Source organism: Galleria mellonella, unplaced genomic scaffold (genome assembly GCF_026898425.1).
Source record: "Galleria mellonella isolate WM207_F2 unplaced genomic scaffold, CSIRO_AGI_GalMel_v1 utg23, whole genome shotgun sequence".
NCBI lineage: Eukaryota > Metazoa > Arthropoda > Insecta > Lepidoptera > Pyralidae > Galleria > Galleria mellonella.
In genome coordinates this window covers 2,836,041-2,854,561 of record NW_026442045.1, presented here as the reverse complement: position 1 = coordinate 2,854,561, position 18,521 = coordinate 2,836,041, and the positions used below count along the sequence as shown (strand labels likewise).

The following is an 18,521-nucleotide window of genomic DNA, read 5'->3' as shown; positions in this document are numbered from 1 at the left end:
CCTATTCTATGCTGGTACCACACGGTTATTCAGCTTCATTATACAAGTGGCAAACGAATCCGCCATTATGAACATTCATAAATTTAGCTTGACGAAGTTCGTAGACACAGCACTTTTTAAATAATCGAAACATTGAAAATTCTTCAATTGTTTTTGAAAATTGTGATATTGCCATATTTAATTATTTATTTAGGATTACTAACATAAGTTACAGCGAAACATTTCAATACACACTAGTGGATTATGGCTTCAATTCAAATTACTCAAATTAAATTACAAATAAAATATTTTTATATAAATATTTCGTTATGATCCCTAGTGAGTCCGTGAGATAGAATGAGATGGCGATGTCCAGTGTCTTGTTCTTTCATTGCTATTAGTCTGATGAGCAGGAGTTACATGTGAATAAAAAATACTGGCTGGATGCATTATAGATTTTTCTTTATATTCTGACATAACAGAATGCAAAAAGTGGCAAAAGGAATAGACATCAAATTCTTATTTTCTGAAAGAATTTAAGAGATTTTTGAAATTGTTTACAATGTCCAAGATGAGGTATAAAGATGAGCCGAATATGAGTGATACTACCATTTTAATGAGCGTGGAAGATCTGATAAATATAGCTATGGGTCCACAACATGTAAATATATCCTATTTATACTACAAACGCGAAAGTTTGTAAGGATGAATGACACAATTTGAATGAAATTTGGTGCATGGGTAGGGTATATTCTAATTTAGCATATACCATACCTTATCAGCCATTAATTGTCCACTGCTGAACATAGACCTCTCCATAATTAAGAGAGTTTTGCTGGTAGTTACTATGTTTGACAACCGGGTTGGCAATCACAGTTAAGCTTTTGGTAATGTTTTAAGAGGAACGCAGCTACCTTACCTATTCCTCGACCATAAGTTTCTTAATTGCCTCTTACGACATCCACAGTCGGTATTAAAATAAGTACTTGTGTCAACGTTTTGTTTTCAGAAAAATGTAATAAATTATAAACTAATACAGACAGTTCTTCATATTCTTGCTCGACAAATGCGAATGCTCGAGCAACGTGTGGAAATTAGAATTACGGAGCAACTATCACCACTTGACGAGATAAAAGGGAGGACAAGAAAAGTAGAAGCGTCTATTGATAGCTCATCTAGAAAGAGTCCGCGATCGGTTATTTCTAAAGACCATATAGAAAACTTTACAGAGGTGTCTAAACAAAGTAAAGATAAAGAAAAAGCGGAACATGCTGTCCAAAAAGAAGAAAAATATGTTAAAGAAAAGGGTAAAGCAGACAGAACCACACAGAGGCAAGTAAATAAAGGCGAAAAGGCAAGATTAAAAGAAGGAGATAAGATTATAAAAGAAAAAGAGGAAAAAGATAGAGCAACTTCTAAGGAAAGGGAAAAAGCAGAGATAAATGAAAAGGAGAAAGAAGAACGGACAATTTCTAAGGAAAGAGAAAAGTCTCAAAAAGCAACAGCTAGGGAAAAAGAGAAAGGAGAACGAACAACTTCTAAGGAAAGGGGAAAAGTTGAAGAAAGAGAGACAGAAGAAAAGGAAACAGAAAAATTGGACAAAGTAACGGCTAAAGAAAGAGAAAAAGGTGTTATGAAAACAAGGGACAAAGATGAAAAGGCGACGCAGATAGAAAAAGAACAAGCAGAGATGGAAGCTAAATTGAAATTAAAATCTTATAAGGTATGAGTATTTTTTTTAAATATATCTATAACTTTTTTTCATTGTATCAGATACGATAATTTCATAATTCTTATATTTTTATTTAATATTTTATAAGATTAAAAAATATATATATTACAGGAAATATTAGTAAAATATCTCGACCGGATCAGTTTTTTTTTAAATACAGTAAAATATTAGAATATTATTTCATTCTGTGTCTGATGATAATCAAAGAAATGGAAGAATTATCTCATTAGCATCATTTCAGAATCTATTGTCCAATGAACTCCATTAAGTAGATTTTTTTGTTTAACACATTAAGGGTTATATATTTGATTGTAACGAATTGTAAAGCTAATAATTTATTATGGTTGGTAGAAATTTTAAATCATTCACACCAACGTTTGAATCATCTAAATATGAACTAGACAGTGATTGAATATTAACATGCATTGTTTTATTTAGAAAGGTAAAATTCGAGCTGGATCTGGAACGAGTATTGCTATATCAGGTTGTATATTTTTTATTCATAGATATATTTGTAATACTTTTTTCAATTTTGTTAGCCAGGCAAGTAGAATATATTAGATTTTTTCTCCTTCATTATCATTATTATAGTATCCGTCATATGTCCACTGCTGAACATGTGCTTTCCCTATATACTCGTACTGTCATAAGAAAGCAATTTACTATTGATAGGATTTTTGCCAGTATTTGCCACACTTGGCAGGCGGCAACTGCAGTTTGGCTTTGGTGATGTATTAAGAGTGACGCTGCTGCCAATCCCTAGACCATTAAGTTCCTTTAGTCGCCTCCTACGCCAGCCACGGGAAAGGAAGGGGTGGCCAGGACCACACATTTTTTTTCCTTACAAAACATTAATAATGGTAATCAAATACACAGTTCGCTTATTGGTCATAAGATTGTAATCTCTCACAGATCTAGATAAGAAAAAGTTTTTAAAATGTTTACTTATTGATTTGTTTATTTCTTCAGAGGTGGAGCGCCAAAAAGAGAAGGTGTTAGTAGGTAAATATTATAGGTAGGTATATACGCATAAAATTCAATATTTGCTAAGTGCAAACGCTAACATGTTTATGTGACTTTCAGTTGAGAAAGGGCCAACGACACATTTGGGTATGTTGGTTTATTTATTTATTTCGTTAGAGAAACAATTTCTTAGAAATAAACAGATATATATTCATCTAAGATTAGTACGGAGATTATAAAATTTTATGTAAAATATTTAGCATTTTGATCATAAGTTTGTATCGTGTTGGGGTATATAGGAAATTTTTAAATAGATATTATGTAGATGGTAATGATGGTAATGTCAATGACACACACGAATGAATTTTGAGTATATTGTAACACGATAATAAGTGTCACACAATCACACTACTTCCTCCACAATCTAGGACATCCTGTATTAAGGGGAACTAGTAATGTATATCTGAAGGCACAATCCAGAAAAGTTCATTTTTTGAATTGGCTGGAAATTGAACCCAAGATCTTGATATGCAAAACAATGTGTTTACTGTGGCCCCACGGAGATCGTCATACATGTAATAGAATCTAATAATTATTTTTGTTTAACACATTAACTGGATACTTACCTACTTTATGTATTATGATGTTTTATTATACATATTTTACGTGATGTTAGATTCGCGTGGTCGTGAGAGTATAGAAGTCGTAACACGATCGCAATTTAAAATCCTTGAAGCTATGGTTAATGATCTTGAAGCTATGGTTAAGGAGATTGCTGGACCTTTGCCTACACCAGCATTGCCGGAAAATAAAAAGTTGAGATCCGAACTGGCTAGAGGCAGTGCCTCTCTTACAGATATAATGAATGCCATGCAGGTGATGATTTTGAACTATTGTAGCTAATATTACAATAATTTACATTGAAGTCATGATAAGCATTTTAATTTGTCTAGGTTTCAATGCCTAGTTTAGAAGCTTATAAAAACTTTCTATTTATTAAAGTGCTTAAAATTTATAAGTTGAAAAAATAATAGAGACATAGGGATATAGGCACTATGGTATTAGAGACGTAGGGATAATGGAATTATAAGTCGAAGCAGCGTATGAAAAAGGTAAGCTGATGGAGCTAGTTATATCTCTGATGGGATATCTATCTAATCAACCAATTCCAAATAGTTTCAATAATCTAAATCAAGGCAAACTAAGTAAACGTAAGGATATCGGTATTAGTTTTGTTAATCTCATACCTTGCAATGTTATGAAAGTTTAAATGTACAGAGATAGCGATATATTTTCAGGTGAGCGCTCGTGTCAAAGCAGCTGAACAAGCTATTGGTCGAATGGGCGATTTGCTCACGGAACTGGCAGCAGCTGGTGCTTTACCGGATGATTTTGCAGAGCGAATTGTAGAGGTTCAGTTTGAGCCACACGAACAGCTGGACACATTGGCTGTAAGTTTTGGACATAAAACGTCTTTTTATTTTGAAATATAAGTAATTTTAATACAGCAATATTTAATTCAGCAAACGGAACATTAAAGAAGTGGTTGTAAACATATACACAAAAAAAGATTGTCCTTTTTTCTTTAGCAGTAGAGTAAATATGAAAGACGTGTGTATGATGAAGATTTTTGGTATATTATAATAAATTTGCATATCACGTAAGTTTTGTTTTTTTTTGTTACACGATAGTATCGTATTGGTGTATTAAACAAATTAGTATCATGATGATACTAATTCGTTTGATACGCCACTTTCGAATCAATATTGACAATTTGTTTGTTACATATTAATTTTGTAATGTTTGAAGCTATTATTTATTAGCGGATCAAATTGTATTCGTTCTCTTGAGATAATGTGTTAAGATATTATTGTAATTACGTATTCGTTTCAGGCGAAATCTCGCGTACCAGCTGGTAAATCTGTTGTCATTGATTCATCTTCAATAAAGTCGTTTGCTGCGCGGTCTGTGGCGTCGGACGTCTCACCGTCTAAAATGTCAGTTGGAAGATCATCCGTAGCTTCACATCTGTCTACCGCTTCCGCGTTATCAACTCTGCCAAAAGTTACTCGACTAGACATGGAGTTAGTATTTACTTGTACCTTAGTTTGTTCTTTAGTTATTAAAAGAAGAAACCGAGGAGAAACTAATGTCTTTTTTTACCTGGCTCAGAGTAATTTCAATTTCTGAACTCACCTTGAGTCTGTTATAGATAGCAGAATTAATTAAATTGACTTTCTTCTTGGATACCGAGATGGAAAGTTCGTTCGTTCTGTTTTCTGTTTAAGTTAGTTACGTTTTCTTGATATTTTAAAAGTAGAAATCCTTAAAATTATTTATGAATTGTTTTTCTTTTCTTCTTAAACTTCAAATTCGTTGATGATTCGGAAAATGTTTATTTTCTAGCGACGCTCTCCGTTCTCTTAAAGAGGATTTATTAAAGAATATGCATTCAATGACAACAAAAGCTGCTGCTGCCGCTGAAACGGCAGTATCTGTAGCAAAATCTGTTGGTTAGTGACATATACTCGTATTAACAAATAAGTCACAATACCTGCTTGTAAAATTTAGAAAATTGAACAAATTTACTGATAATGAATAAAAATATTTTATTTTGGGAGAACATTAGTACCCCAGGATATCTTAAGAGATGAATAAGGGAAAACATATTTCTTCACTAAAAAGGCTCAAGTTAAAACTTTACAGTAAGTCACCTGGTTGGCATGATAAAAGTGAAGTAAAAAAACCCATTGTGGGAAGAAAATTTTACCTATCTAGTAGTGGAACGTTAATGGATTACTATGATGACGACATAGAATATTAGAATGCACTTAGATAGATACGGGTAGCTTAATTCGTTCTGTGTTATAATTTGCTTATTTACATATGTTCACAGCTGCAAAACTTGATGTGGCAATACAGTTAAATGATCGTATATCGACATTGCATTCTCTTGTGTCTGATTATGCAGAACAATTGAGTGGTTTCGATGCTGGAATTTCTACTCAGGTAATTAGATTTGATATAATAATACAGATTCATGATGGTCATTCAGTGAAATTTTATTAGTACGACACAAGTAACTTCTCATTTATCTGTATCAAAGTATTTTACTCTTCACATGTCAAAGATAGATATAGAAAACGTAAAAAAAAAAAAACTAAAATATGTCTACATTAAAAATAAGCATGTCGTAAGCATTAATGAATCAAAAACCCGCTTCTATATCGAACCATTAAAAATTTAAATGCAAATTCTTCAATTCAAAGATTTTTGATCCAATTATTAGATACAGAGGCATAACAATAACACCTTGAGTACGTAAATGTATCGTTATATTAATTATTAACATTTCTACTCTTTACTTTTATTATAGATGCAGGGATTCCAAGAGCAGATGATGCAACTGCGCTCAGATTTAAGGGGTGGTTTGACGCAGTTTGAGCAAGTTAACAATAATGCTGAGACTGCTGGTTAATAATAGTGTTTTTTTTTAAAGTGACAAACTTGTTGGGTAGGGTCACGAACTTTTATAATAGTTCGACACATTTATATACAGTTTATAGTTTAATTTTTTTCTAACTTTTATGTTAGTGCTTATGTAGTTTTCTATAGGTGAAAGAATTTTTAAAATTGATTAAGTACTTTTTGAATTTATCCATTAGGTACAAAGAAACAAATAAATAAATCTTTCCTCTTTAAGTAACAGTATAGATGTAGATACATGGGTCGATTTTTATATGCAATATCTTCATATTTCATTTATTATTGACATATTTGTTTTGTTTTACATATGCAGCTGTTCTTGAACTTACGGAACATTACGAGGGTTTAGTCTCCGAACTGGATCACACTCTTCACCTGCATAAATCGCTTACTACCTTCCAGAATCAACTTGGCGATGAGTTACATGTACCTATTTATATGAAAATATATATTCTATTATTTTTTATCAGCGATTTCGTCCGCGTGACCGGGATAAAAAGTAGCCTATGTCCTTCTCCGTACTATAGAGTACCAGAGTTCATAGTTATTAATGATAAACTCACTCTCACATTTATAATATTAGTAAGGATTGAAACATTCTGTATACCGTCATTTATTATAAAATATTTCTGATAAATTTTAGAGATTTAGATAATCAAAGATATTTTTCTCGTTGAATATAAATTGTAAAAAAAATTGAAATTGTACTTTATGCAACTGTATCTTACTTGAATAAAAATATTATATTATTATTATTATAATTTTAGAATCTTGTGGAATGCGTGGAGATGCTTAGAGAACAGAAAGCTGATCGAGACGAAGTTTTAGATGGACTTAGAGATAAGGTAACGTATTATCATGTGGTACAGTATATGATACGAGTACTTCGCTCGAAATTTGATCGGCTTCATCAGATTCATAGCTCGCTTTTTATCCAGCTGCAAAATATTACAGTAGCGTGCCCCTTAAAATGTCATCAAACCTAACTGTGATTGCCAACCCGTCTGCTGAGCGTAGTAACTACTACCGTCATCCACTGCTGAACATAGGCCTCCCCCTATTGGAGGGTTTAGCCAATAATTATATATATTTTAAATCAACTAGGTCTATTAATCTATTTTGTAATCAACTTTGAATGAATGTATTTAGTTTTCAAAATGTTGGTGATATATAAAATAGAGTGAAAACTTGGATTAGTCGTCGATAGGTTCTTATTATCAAACTGTTACTATATGGATTGTGTATTGTTATTTGTCACTTTATTAATATTTAAAGGATTGTATAAAGGTAATAGTGACTTGATATCGTAGGCAGATAATTCCCGACTGGCTGGTTTGTTAAGCGAAATAGAGTTCACTGCCGCCCGCGCCGAGCTGGAACGGCGGCTTGAAGTTTGCTACGACAAGTTCTATAAACAGGACAATGTTTGGATGGTAAGTTAGTATTTTTGTTATTTTTGATTTATGAAAGGAAGAAATTATAAATATGTATGAATATATTTTGGGAAAAAACTAGAGTCGTGTTGTATCAAGAGAGATTCACTGAAAATCGCAGTGAGTATCAAGAACTACACCGACGAGAGGAATAAATCCTAAAAGTGACTGAAACGATTGTTATCACTTACCATCAAGTGGGCCGCCAGCGTGTTTTGATTTAATTCTATTAATATTATAAATCAATGTTTGGATGTTTGCTATTCAATAATTCTTAAACAGCTGAACCGATTTTATTGAGATTTAAAAAAGATACATACATACATACATATCTGTCACGCCTGTCTCCCATTAGGGTAGGCAGAAACAATGGAACGCCAAAAAGATAGATATCTTAGATTAAAAAAAAACTGTTGTTTGCAATTCTAGACTAGAATTTAATAGTTGAGTAGATACATAAGTTAGCAAATAATGAAAAATGTTAGAAAGAAATTTCATATGTCAACTCTTTACTTATTTTAATGTTGCAACAGGGTGCTATAAAGGAGTTGTCTCACATAGCTGGCACCAAAGCGGAGCTGATGCAGTTACTGGCAATGAAAGACGAGACGCAACAGCAACTTCGCGAACTGCATGAGAAGTTGCAAATGCTCGAGTTAGCGCTTGGCGAGCCGAAGGTCAGGCCAATTGAAATCACGTAGAATTTATAGTCATTTATGAAATTGGTCCAAAAAGATTTTCTTTGCTATTTTGAAGAAATTCTGCAAGCCGAATGCAAGGGAATGTGCATGATGCCCACGGTGAGCGGGAATTTATTGAGTCACCATCGGCCTGGGAACTTTTCTTATGAACAGAGAGTTTACCCTCACATGCTAGAACCTAAATTTTAGACATGTTTCCTCTCACGAACGTTCAGACTGTGGAATGAGTGCAGCCAAATTTTAGTGTGAGGTTCTTTCAAAAAGATGTATTAAGGTTTCTTCAGGGCCACCAACGCATATATGACGTCTTTAATTTTGCAGGCGTCCATAGGATGCAATGACTGTTTACCACAGATGGGCTGTACGCTTGTTTGCCTTTTTTGTGGTATAAAAAAGTCACATTATCTGTTTGTAGAATTAATAGTTACCTATGGAAGTAATCTAAAAAAGACGCGCTATTTGATTTTGAGGGAATTCTGCTTATATATATCCTCTTATATCTTGCTCTATTTTATCCTGCTATAAGCAACTTGGCCAATGTTGCTTATAGCAGGTTAAAAGAGAGTATCTTAAGTAGTAATAATAGGATGAATTCTTTGAATAAATGTTTTATATATGTTTAGTTTTTTTGTCAGGCTGATGTTAGATTTGAGATTGCTTGATAAGATTGGGTAAACGAAACAAATGTGAAAAACTAGGCAGGCAACCATAGTTTAAAAAAGCATTTAATTCATTAGTTCATTCATTCGTGATTAAAAAATTCAGAAACGATAAAAAAATATCGAGCCTCTATAATACTAACTCATTAGTTAAACGCGTCGTGTTAAAATGGGAGTCTCAGGTTTTTGTCATTTTGGACCCATTTTTTATTAGGTAAAATATTCAGTTTAATTGTTAGGCCATTTCCTTAAATGAATTTATAGTTTCGATTTCATCCTGTATAAATAAAAATATATATATATATATATATATATATATATATATATATATATATATATATAACAGGCTGCCATGCTTACACGCAAGTTATCCCGAGATGCTACATGTGGTGCGTGCATGGTGCCGGCGTTGATGGAGCCCGTAGATGCAAGCCACGGAGCCCCGCCGCCGCTACCCGCTCTAAGACCGCGGCCTACTGGAGCTCCCGCCGAAGAAACGGAGGAACCCTGTCTCAAAGACTGGAAGTTACCTGAATTTCCAAACAACAGGTGATAATAGATTGCAGAATACTAAAAAAATAAGTGATTGATAATCTTTAGTTAATTTTATTTTTAAGTTTTTTTATGGACAGAATAGTATAAATATACACATTCAAAGGAAGTTAACCAGATGGAGGTAAAATTATAAGTAAATTATTATATAGGTGTATAAGAATTTAGATTTTATAACTGATTCTGTTCCAGTTAATATGCTTAAAGCTAGTTTTATTTTCTTGATTGTCGAAAGTTTAATGAATTTGTAGAACTTATTCACAAAAATATCTGCAGAATTACTATTACAATACCTTATATATATTTGCTTTTTTTTTGTTGAAATATATAAATAGGGATCACATATGCCATCGTTGGTGTGGAGGATCTCATACACTAGTTTCGGATGCGATCGCGCATAAGCAAGCTGTTCCAATAGAATTACAGTCTGCTCCCACTAAGCGATTCACTGGATATGGCTCAGATGGAAGGGTACATATTATATATTTTTTTATATATGTATATATATTGTTTCTGTAGAGTGTACTGTTTAAAAATAATTTTAGGAGCTTCATAAATCATTCAGATTTAATTATCCATTTCTACATTCCTTCTGCTTCTTTGCTCTATCATTATCCACGATTTTAATATAAGCATTGAACCAAGAGATGTCTGTGGTTTCTCCATATGATATGATATGATCACTTTATCTTTTTTCATATGCAATTGTTTGCATGGTGCATTAGTTTTTGATATCTAGTAATGACTTTGAGACGCTGTTGATATTTATACTGTTGTCTCAATGCTTCCTCCTCATTGTTACATAAAGTTGGAAAACAATTGGTTCTAGTTTATAAAGATATTAGTAAAAAGTGTTAAGTCTACCAAATGCACATATAATCACTGTGCATTATAATTAAAATAATTAAATAAAAGCTATATGCCGTCAGTGCATGTGCTTCTTATGTGTGATGAGGTTTAATACAATGTGCAATCACTCCTTTTCATTCCCAGGATATCATAATATGATGTCGTTAAAGAAACAATGTAAGTTTATACAAAAGAAAACTAGAAATAAAATTTTATAGATACTATGTTGGGATCCTTTTCCTATAGGGTGAAAATCGCATCCAATGTTGAGGTTTTTTTATACCACTGAGGTGGCAAACAAGCATACGGCTCACTTGATGGTAAGTGGTTACCGTAGCCTATGAACACCTGCAACACTAGAGGTATTTCGCGCGCGTTGCCGATCCTGAAGAAACCTCTTTACCCCCCTTTTGAAGAACCCCATGCTGTAGTTTCTAATGAGATGCTAATGAGTTGTCATGGTATATGAATTTTACGATCACCATATTGAAATTTTGGTAATTTTGTTGTCTGTATTTATAATATAAGATCTGTACACTAAACTTGGCTAGATGTACATGATGGAGGAAGAGCTCCAACCGTGCTTGGAGTGCAACGTAGTTCTGGATCAAACTACTAAAGAAGCTCCACCGCCATCCGAAGACGGTGCCGGTGACCATGGTAAGTATTTTATTGTATTAGCTATGTTAGTGTAGAAAAAAAAAATAGTTATTTGACATTTTTAGGCTGAAATCGAAATCGTGAGCGGATATAAAATTAAGAATTAACACGTATTTATTGAGGACAGAAATTTTGTAAATGAAATATTAAAAGACAATAAAAAAAGTTGAATACTAAATCAATAGTTAAACGCGCAGTTTTATTATTATTATATCCGTTGTTAACTGTTGAATATAGGTCTTTCCCATACCATAAGGGAGGTGTTGCCAATAGTTGCTACGCTTGGCAGGCGGGTTGGCAACCGCAGCTAGGTTTTGGTGATGATTTAAAAATGTCGCTGCTGCACATTCCTTTATTAAGTTCCCTTAGTAGCCTCTTACGACACTCACGGGGCAGAATGGGTATTCTATGCCGGGATGACAAGGCAACGCATAGTATTTAGCTAAAAATTTTTTGTCCTTCATCCCATGCGTCTTTGGTGAAAATGTTTAGTTTCAATCTCCGAACACTGTCTTCGGAGGATACTGAATATTTTGATTTAATGCGTGTTCGATCTCGACACAGTATATCATTGCCTATTTTGTATTAATCTGGGTATTTGCTATAGCTGCTTATTTTTGCATATATTATATGTTCTCCATTTATCAGTCGTCTACTATAAATATATTATTAACAAGTTGCTCTACTGTGTTCTGCTTGGTAGTATTCATCACATGTATATTACGTGTGGTAAAAAGGTAGAAAAATTATATCATGAGGTGCGATTAAGGAAATCCTCCTCCTCCAGTGGGGATAGATCTGTGTTCAGGATATTATGGAAAAGTAATCAGAATTTTTATTGCAGTATCGTAAAATATCTTGTAGGCATAAAAAGTTTATGGAGTTATTTTCGAATCCCGTAGGGAATACAAAAGACCTCATCGCACAGTATGCTTTATGAAGTCAATGGTATTGTTATTTTCCAGCCAGGTCAGTCATTGGCCTCGAGAGGAAAACTCTTATAGAAGAATAATGTTTTTTTGTTTACAATGTTGTAATAAATATAAAAAAATTCTTAACTGATTTAATTTTTTCCCTGTAGTAAGTTACCAGAGTTTAGTTAGTTTACCAGAGGGAGGCTTTGTACAAAAGTCGTTTGCTTGGGTCTGTCCCATTCGTGTTTCAATCGTGATCCAGTTGTTTTTTGCATGGCTATGTTTCGGTTTAAAGGGTAGGACATGGCAGTGAATTGACAGGGTACAGAAGAATAACACCTGAGTCTTTAGGAATGGCAACCCATGAAGGGTATCATGGGTGAAACAGTATACTCTGTTATGTCTATGGTACTGCTCATGTCTATAGCTTGTTTGCCATTCTAAGTAATATAAAAAAAAAAGTCGGGGCGAGTTGTTAGTCGATGACTTAAGAGGTGTCATCAATAACCTGCTTTACCTTAGGATTGTCTAGACCACGGCCTCGACGTGACTAGACTCAAAATCTATTATTAATTATGATTAGCAAAATATTATATTTTTTGCATTGCCATGATCGACTGGACTAATAATCGACCTAAGAATCGACCGGTCGATCGCGACCTACTGGTTGGCCACCCCTTGTCTAGACTATAAGTTATGCTTGTCGTTATCTTTAATCATAATATTATCTACTTGTTGCAGGTAATTTAAAACATTCGGTGATAGGTGACCATGGGCGGCGGTAGTCACTTACCATCAGGTGAGCCGCAAGCTCGTTTGCCCCCTGTGTTGTAAAAAAAAAAGAAGGTTAAAGAAGCTTTGCATTAAATAAAAAAGTTTTATAATGTTTCTATAGTTTTAAATTAATTTATATATTTGTTTTTTTTTTAAATGATCATAACTAAAATATGAAAACAATATGAAAACATATTGTTTTCATATTATAGTTATGATTAATTATGAGTACTACACATTATCTTATCGATTGTTCCTACTGTCTAATTTATCTGTACTTACATGAATGTACTGATAATTTTAGTACCACTTGTGGTAATGTAATTTAGAGGCGACGTTGCATACTTGCATCTGATAAATTAGAAAATATAACGTCGATTCCAGGTTTTTACAATTAACTTTGAAAAAAGGACGTTCTCAATTCGGTTGTATTTTTTATGTTTGTTACCTCATAACTCCTTCAGTTGTACATCGATTGGGAAAAATATTTGTTTGTCTGAAAGGATATACTTACAGATTGGTTCTATAGAAATTTTATCAAAACAGATTCAATAGTATCAATTAAAAAAATTAGTTTTGTCACAATTGAAGTCGGTTTTTTTATAGGACACAATGTTTAATTATTAAAGAACATACGTTCGATTAAAGATAATAAACAAGATTTGGCCTTGTATTTATTATTTACTCGAAAGTGTGCGCAAATGTTATAATAGAGCTAATTGTTATTATACTTAGATTTAATTTTTGACTCACTTGTAAAGTATCTTTTATTATAATAATTGGTAAAAATATGAACATTTACATGTGTAAACAAGTTATGATACTCTTTATTGATTCTTGTCCTTTATTGACTCTACTAAACAGTTCTAACCACCTTTCTCAGAATTACCTATCGTCCGCATAACGCGTCTGTATAACGATATTGTAAAAACCAAGCCTGAACTTGATATTCACAACGATAGTCACTCTGTATTCATGACTAAATTAAAATGTTGATATACCTCCCTATTACATTATATTTATTTATAATTTATAATAATTTGAATACAATTTCCATTATTTATATTATATTATTATTCATATTGTTAATATCTTTAGAAATTTTATAATTTAATTATATTTTAATGTTTATCAAACACAAGGCATGCTGTGGTTGCCTATAAATATAAGAACAGTAAGCTCTAATCTACCAGTGTATTGTATTAAAATGTTTAGCTGTATCTTATGTCGGTAATCCTATAAATAAATAAATAAATAACAATTTCTTTCAATAGAACTTTATGAAAATATAAATAAATAATTCACTCGGCCATAAGACTGTTAATATCCTATAGTATAAATATAAAACCAATTAATTGATTGAATGTTTTGACTTGTTAATTTTATTTAGAAAATGCTTGGTTACCGTTTTATTAAGTTAAAACTGTCTATAAATTAATCAATTCAGTGTCTACTAATAAATATAAGGTATAGAAGGTAGTGATGTACCGAGTGACCTTTTGTGGTAGGTATTCGAATGTTTTGGTATACATTAAAAAAAGTTTGACTCGAGTTTTAGGACTTGGACTGGTGCTTGATTACTTGTATGAGTATTTGAGTACTTTATCAGACTCGAATATATTTTCGATTAATTTAATTTAATAAACAATGAAATAAAAACATAAAAACTTACGATAAATACGTGATTAGTATTCGAGTACTTACCGTAAGTATTTGAAACCTGTATTTGAATATCGTGTCCGAATTTTGTATATTGGACCTGGACACCTATTAGGTATTAAAGTAAGAGTCAGCTTGACTCAGCCTTTCATTGGGTGTAGGTACTTGTCAGCTTATTTAAGACGCTTATAGATAAATAGTCATATTTATCTGTAATTGTTTTTCATCTAAAGTCCTGTAAATAAATTCAAATATTGTTTTAACTTTAATAGGAGGAGGCAGATGTACCTACATATACAATAATGTGAATATAAATAATGAGACAGTTTCACTTTAATTTTTATTTGTAATAATAAATAAATAATTTACATTTTCATTGAAGCGTATTTACAACTTAACTAAGCGATAATTTAAATAAATAATTATTACAATGATTTAAAAGAATAATAATATAGAAAAAAACTTATTTCAAGTTTTATCTAAACAATTCGAAGAAGTGATAATGAGAATTACGTAGTTAAAATGGTTTATATTTTAACTATGATGAATATTTGGTAACAATACATAGAAATTTTTTTAATACACGGATATGTTTGAATCATGATTTGCGGATATTTTAATAAATTAGTACCAATATGGCGGACAACAGCGGCAATATAGATTTTAGACTTGTGTCATTCATTGTGACTTTAAGATTAAAAGATAAAATTTTGCCGAGATAAGACACTTAATGGTACATAATAACATGTATTATATAATAATTGGAGTTCAACTTAAGTTAACCTATATAGATACATAATTTATTAGTAGCCATATTAATGATACATTCAGATGCTGAATACAATTCTATATCATATATTTATTTGTATATCTAGATAGAGTTTTGCAATATTTCTACACAGTTCAACAGTTCCTTTGTATAATTATAAAATTCAATTATACACGGAAATATTCAAACCAAGGAGTATGAAAGCAAATATGTGCCTAAGTACAAGTATATATATCCTATCAATAAATATTTCTAACGAAATCACTTACATTTCACCAGGAAATGTGATATAACCAAAAATATGTAATATGAATTTTATTTTACTTTATTATGTATAATGGAAGATATTTGTCAATGAACTTAAATCATCATTTAATTTAATGATTAACATTTATCATCAAAGCAAATATTGGCGTCATTGGTATTTACATTTACAACAAAATATGTGTGATACAAGAATCAACAATTATTAATATTGATTGGTATAGTTGCCAGGAAACAAATATTTTATGTTAATGGCACCTTACCAAACGTTTCATTAAAATTATACAAAAAATGAACTTTTTATTGAAGTCACTGTTATGCATGATTTATATCAAACGGAACGAGTTAGCGCGCGTAGCAGCGGTTTTTACAGTGCGGTGAATAAAAGTCGGTTACGAATACGAGCACATTCTGTGAAAAATTGCAGGTCGGTTGTTGCCGATGCGCTTGTATGCTTCGTATCCGATGTATTTAGTTTTGAATGGTTGCGATTGGCTCTCGATGTATCTGCGCGTATTAGTTTCGGTGCACTTTGACCCGCGTTGTTTGTCATAAATTACTTATATATTCACAACATTTCAACAATTTATGATGGTTTAAAAAATGTGTATGTGACATAACAAAAAATATTAATAATCGTAAACAAACACCATGTAATTGTTTGTCATGCTTACATTTCATTCAGTGTTGTAAGCTACACTAATTGATTTTTATAATCTTGTACACGATGTGGTGGAAATCGAATTGACCAGTTTTATTTCTTCGTCCATTTTCTTAAATGTTGCTGGTGGCACCTTCTGTAATGAAATTGTAATTGTAATTGTAAAATCTTTAATGTACATAACTCAAATTAAACACTGGTAAATGATTTAATATACAATGGCGGACTTATGGCGAAATTATTCGTCACAATCAAATTTAAAACAAAAAAACATCTAATTCAGATAGGATTGGAAATGGATTATGTATTTAATTAAAAATTTGACTTAATATAGCCTAATTGATTCGGGTTCATTACGACAAAGATTTTTCATTAACTTTTTTTTAATGTTAGGGAAGCAAATGAGTAGATGGTCCAAGTGATGAAAAGCAGCTACCGTTGCCCATGAACACCTGCACTATGAGAGGAGTTGCTTGTGCGTTACCGGTCTTTGACTATTACGTATGGTATTTTAAACGAGTAAACTGATTTAAATAAGACTATGATTATAACTATCATGTATTATTGTATAAGTTACTTTTTATCCTAATTCAAGTAACAAAACTGTAGGATATCACTAGTTTATTACATTTGCAAGTAGTATGAATCTTCCCATGATATAAAAGCGTCAAGACACTTGTTTCCTATGTACGAGGTACAAACGAAACTCGGTCTACCTATATATTTTTAGAGGTATAATGGCATATGTATGTATATGAACTACGTTTTTTTTTAAAAAACATTTAAGACGTCTTTTCACCTAGAAACACAATGGGATTAATAAGAAAAAATGAAATTTTTAAATATTCTTTTTGTATTTTATTTAAATTTTGCGTAGTGTCTCAATAACTGCATAACTATATACCTACCTTAATAGTAATTTTATTATGACTATTGTTTGATTATGTCAGTAATAAAATATTTTATGATCCGGTTCATACAATCATGAATGGATAATCCGTTTTTATGAATGAAACTAATTACAAACAAGACTACTCGTGTTATCTTGATTGTTAATTTATCTACACAAATAACTTTATGGGTGCAGTTACACTCTATGGGTAATTTCGTCAATCGGTCCAATCTTACGATTAGATATCTTCATACGTAAGCAATATCTGTACACAAAATTTTTGATAACTGTTAGAAACTAATGTAAAAGTGTAATATTAATTTGAATTGTATCTTAAAAAAGTTTTGACTTAAACACTGCATATTTATTAGAGAGACAAAACTAGACCGAAAAATAAACGTAGTTTGACTGAATAAAAAATGATGTGCATAAAAAAGTACTAAGACTAGGTATGACAGAGTTTTGTAGAAGAGAAAGACATACTGTGCCAACTCCAAATAGACTTTTGGATGCATAAAAATCATTTGTTCGAGTATCGTTGCCCCGTTTGCCGCAAATCAGCTGTACTTACATGGTTATTTGGTTTAAAGAAATATGGATATGGCAGCGAAATTAAAGGGTACGGAGTGATAAAGTCCCATTCTAAGAAATGACACAGTACTATGTGATAACCATGGTGCTGTGAATGTGTACAGCCGACTATTACCTATTACATTCTATCGTGTATATATATATATGCACAGAAGTCAGCTCTTTTATGAGTCAAAATAAAATCCTCATCATTATTTCGTTCTCAAAATCGAGAGCTAAAGACCACATTTGCTTTTGTTTAATATTTTTCAATAAAATTTCATTTTGAGCTTTCTGTTTACCTTTTTAGTTGCATAGTATCACCTGGATATTTGATTTGGCACTATGTCGTTAACAGTCGGAATTCACAAATTTGCAGAGCTAAATACAATATTTTAAAAACGGGAAGCTAAGCTATAGGATACTAAGCTAAATGCGGGATTTTTATATCATTGCACATGCCGTGAAAAAGTGTTTCTACCAGCAAATAACTGAAAGTAGCTTGTTTTATTTATTTGAAAGTAGTTTGTTTTATTTATTAAATCACTGTGATATTGCATACTACACTTTTTTTTTAAATTTTTTTTTGTTATATTATTGTCTTTTCTCATTTTAAAGAAGTTTGTGATTTTTAGGTATCTTGATTTATTATTATTTTTTAAATTTTTTGAAAATTCACATCTCTCTTAAGGAGAGGAGATGGCAAACTAACGCCAGCAGACTAACGCAGAAGCACAGTCGGCCGGGGTTCAGAGCTCAGGGAGAGAAACTGGCGTACATTGCGGGCAGAATCTAAGAGCACCGCTTTCTGCATCTTTCTCGGGAGTGAGCCGCCTCGGAATCCCAACCGTCTTAGATGTTGTTCCAGACTGGTTGGGATAAGATCGTTCACTGACAAAACGATTGGAATTATTTCGGTGGAGGTCACCCGCGACGACATTTCGGTCACCTCTTGAGCCAGGTCGAGATATTTTCTCTTTTTCTTGGTTTCGGCTTTCACGAGG

At 32.2% G+C, this 18,521-nt stretch overlaps 2 protein-coding genes across 2 annotated transcripts in view; one reads left to right on the top strand and one right to left on the bottom strand.

Moving 5' to 3' along the window:
• Positions 1–261: 261 nt before the first annotated feature.
• Positions 262–13,857, top strand: LOC113513010 (cingulin-like). Its single transcript, XM_052894748.1, has 17 exons — positions 262–640; positions 989–1,702; positions 2,150–2,198; positions 3,351–3,550; positions 3,973–4,125; positions 4,568–4,758; positions 5,081–5,187; positions 5,571–5,683; positions 6,051–6,147; positions 6,474–6,586; positions 6,928–7,005; positions 7,471–7,593; positions 8,127–8,270; positions 9,300–9,502; positions 9,841–9,976; positions 10,906–11,014; positions 12,670–13,857. The coding sequence occupies exons 1-17, from the start codon at positions 542–544 to the stop codon at positions 12,711–12,713; spliced, it is 2,673 nt and encodes an 890-aa protein (XP_052750708.1). The 5' UTR covers positions 262–541; the 3' UTR covers positions 12,714–13,857.
• Positions 13,858–14,683: 826 nt separating this feature from the next.
• LOC113512903 (uncharacterized) overlaps positions 14,684–18,521 on the bottom strand; it is a 40,629-nt gene continuing 36,791 nt past the window's right edge. The window contains exon 4 of the mRNA XM_026896864.3: positions 14,684–16,191. The gene's annotated coding sequence lies outside the window, so the exon portion shown is untranslated. The remainder of the gene's footprint in view (positions 16,192–18,521) is intronic.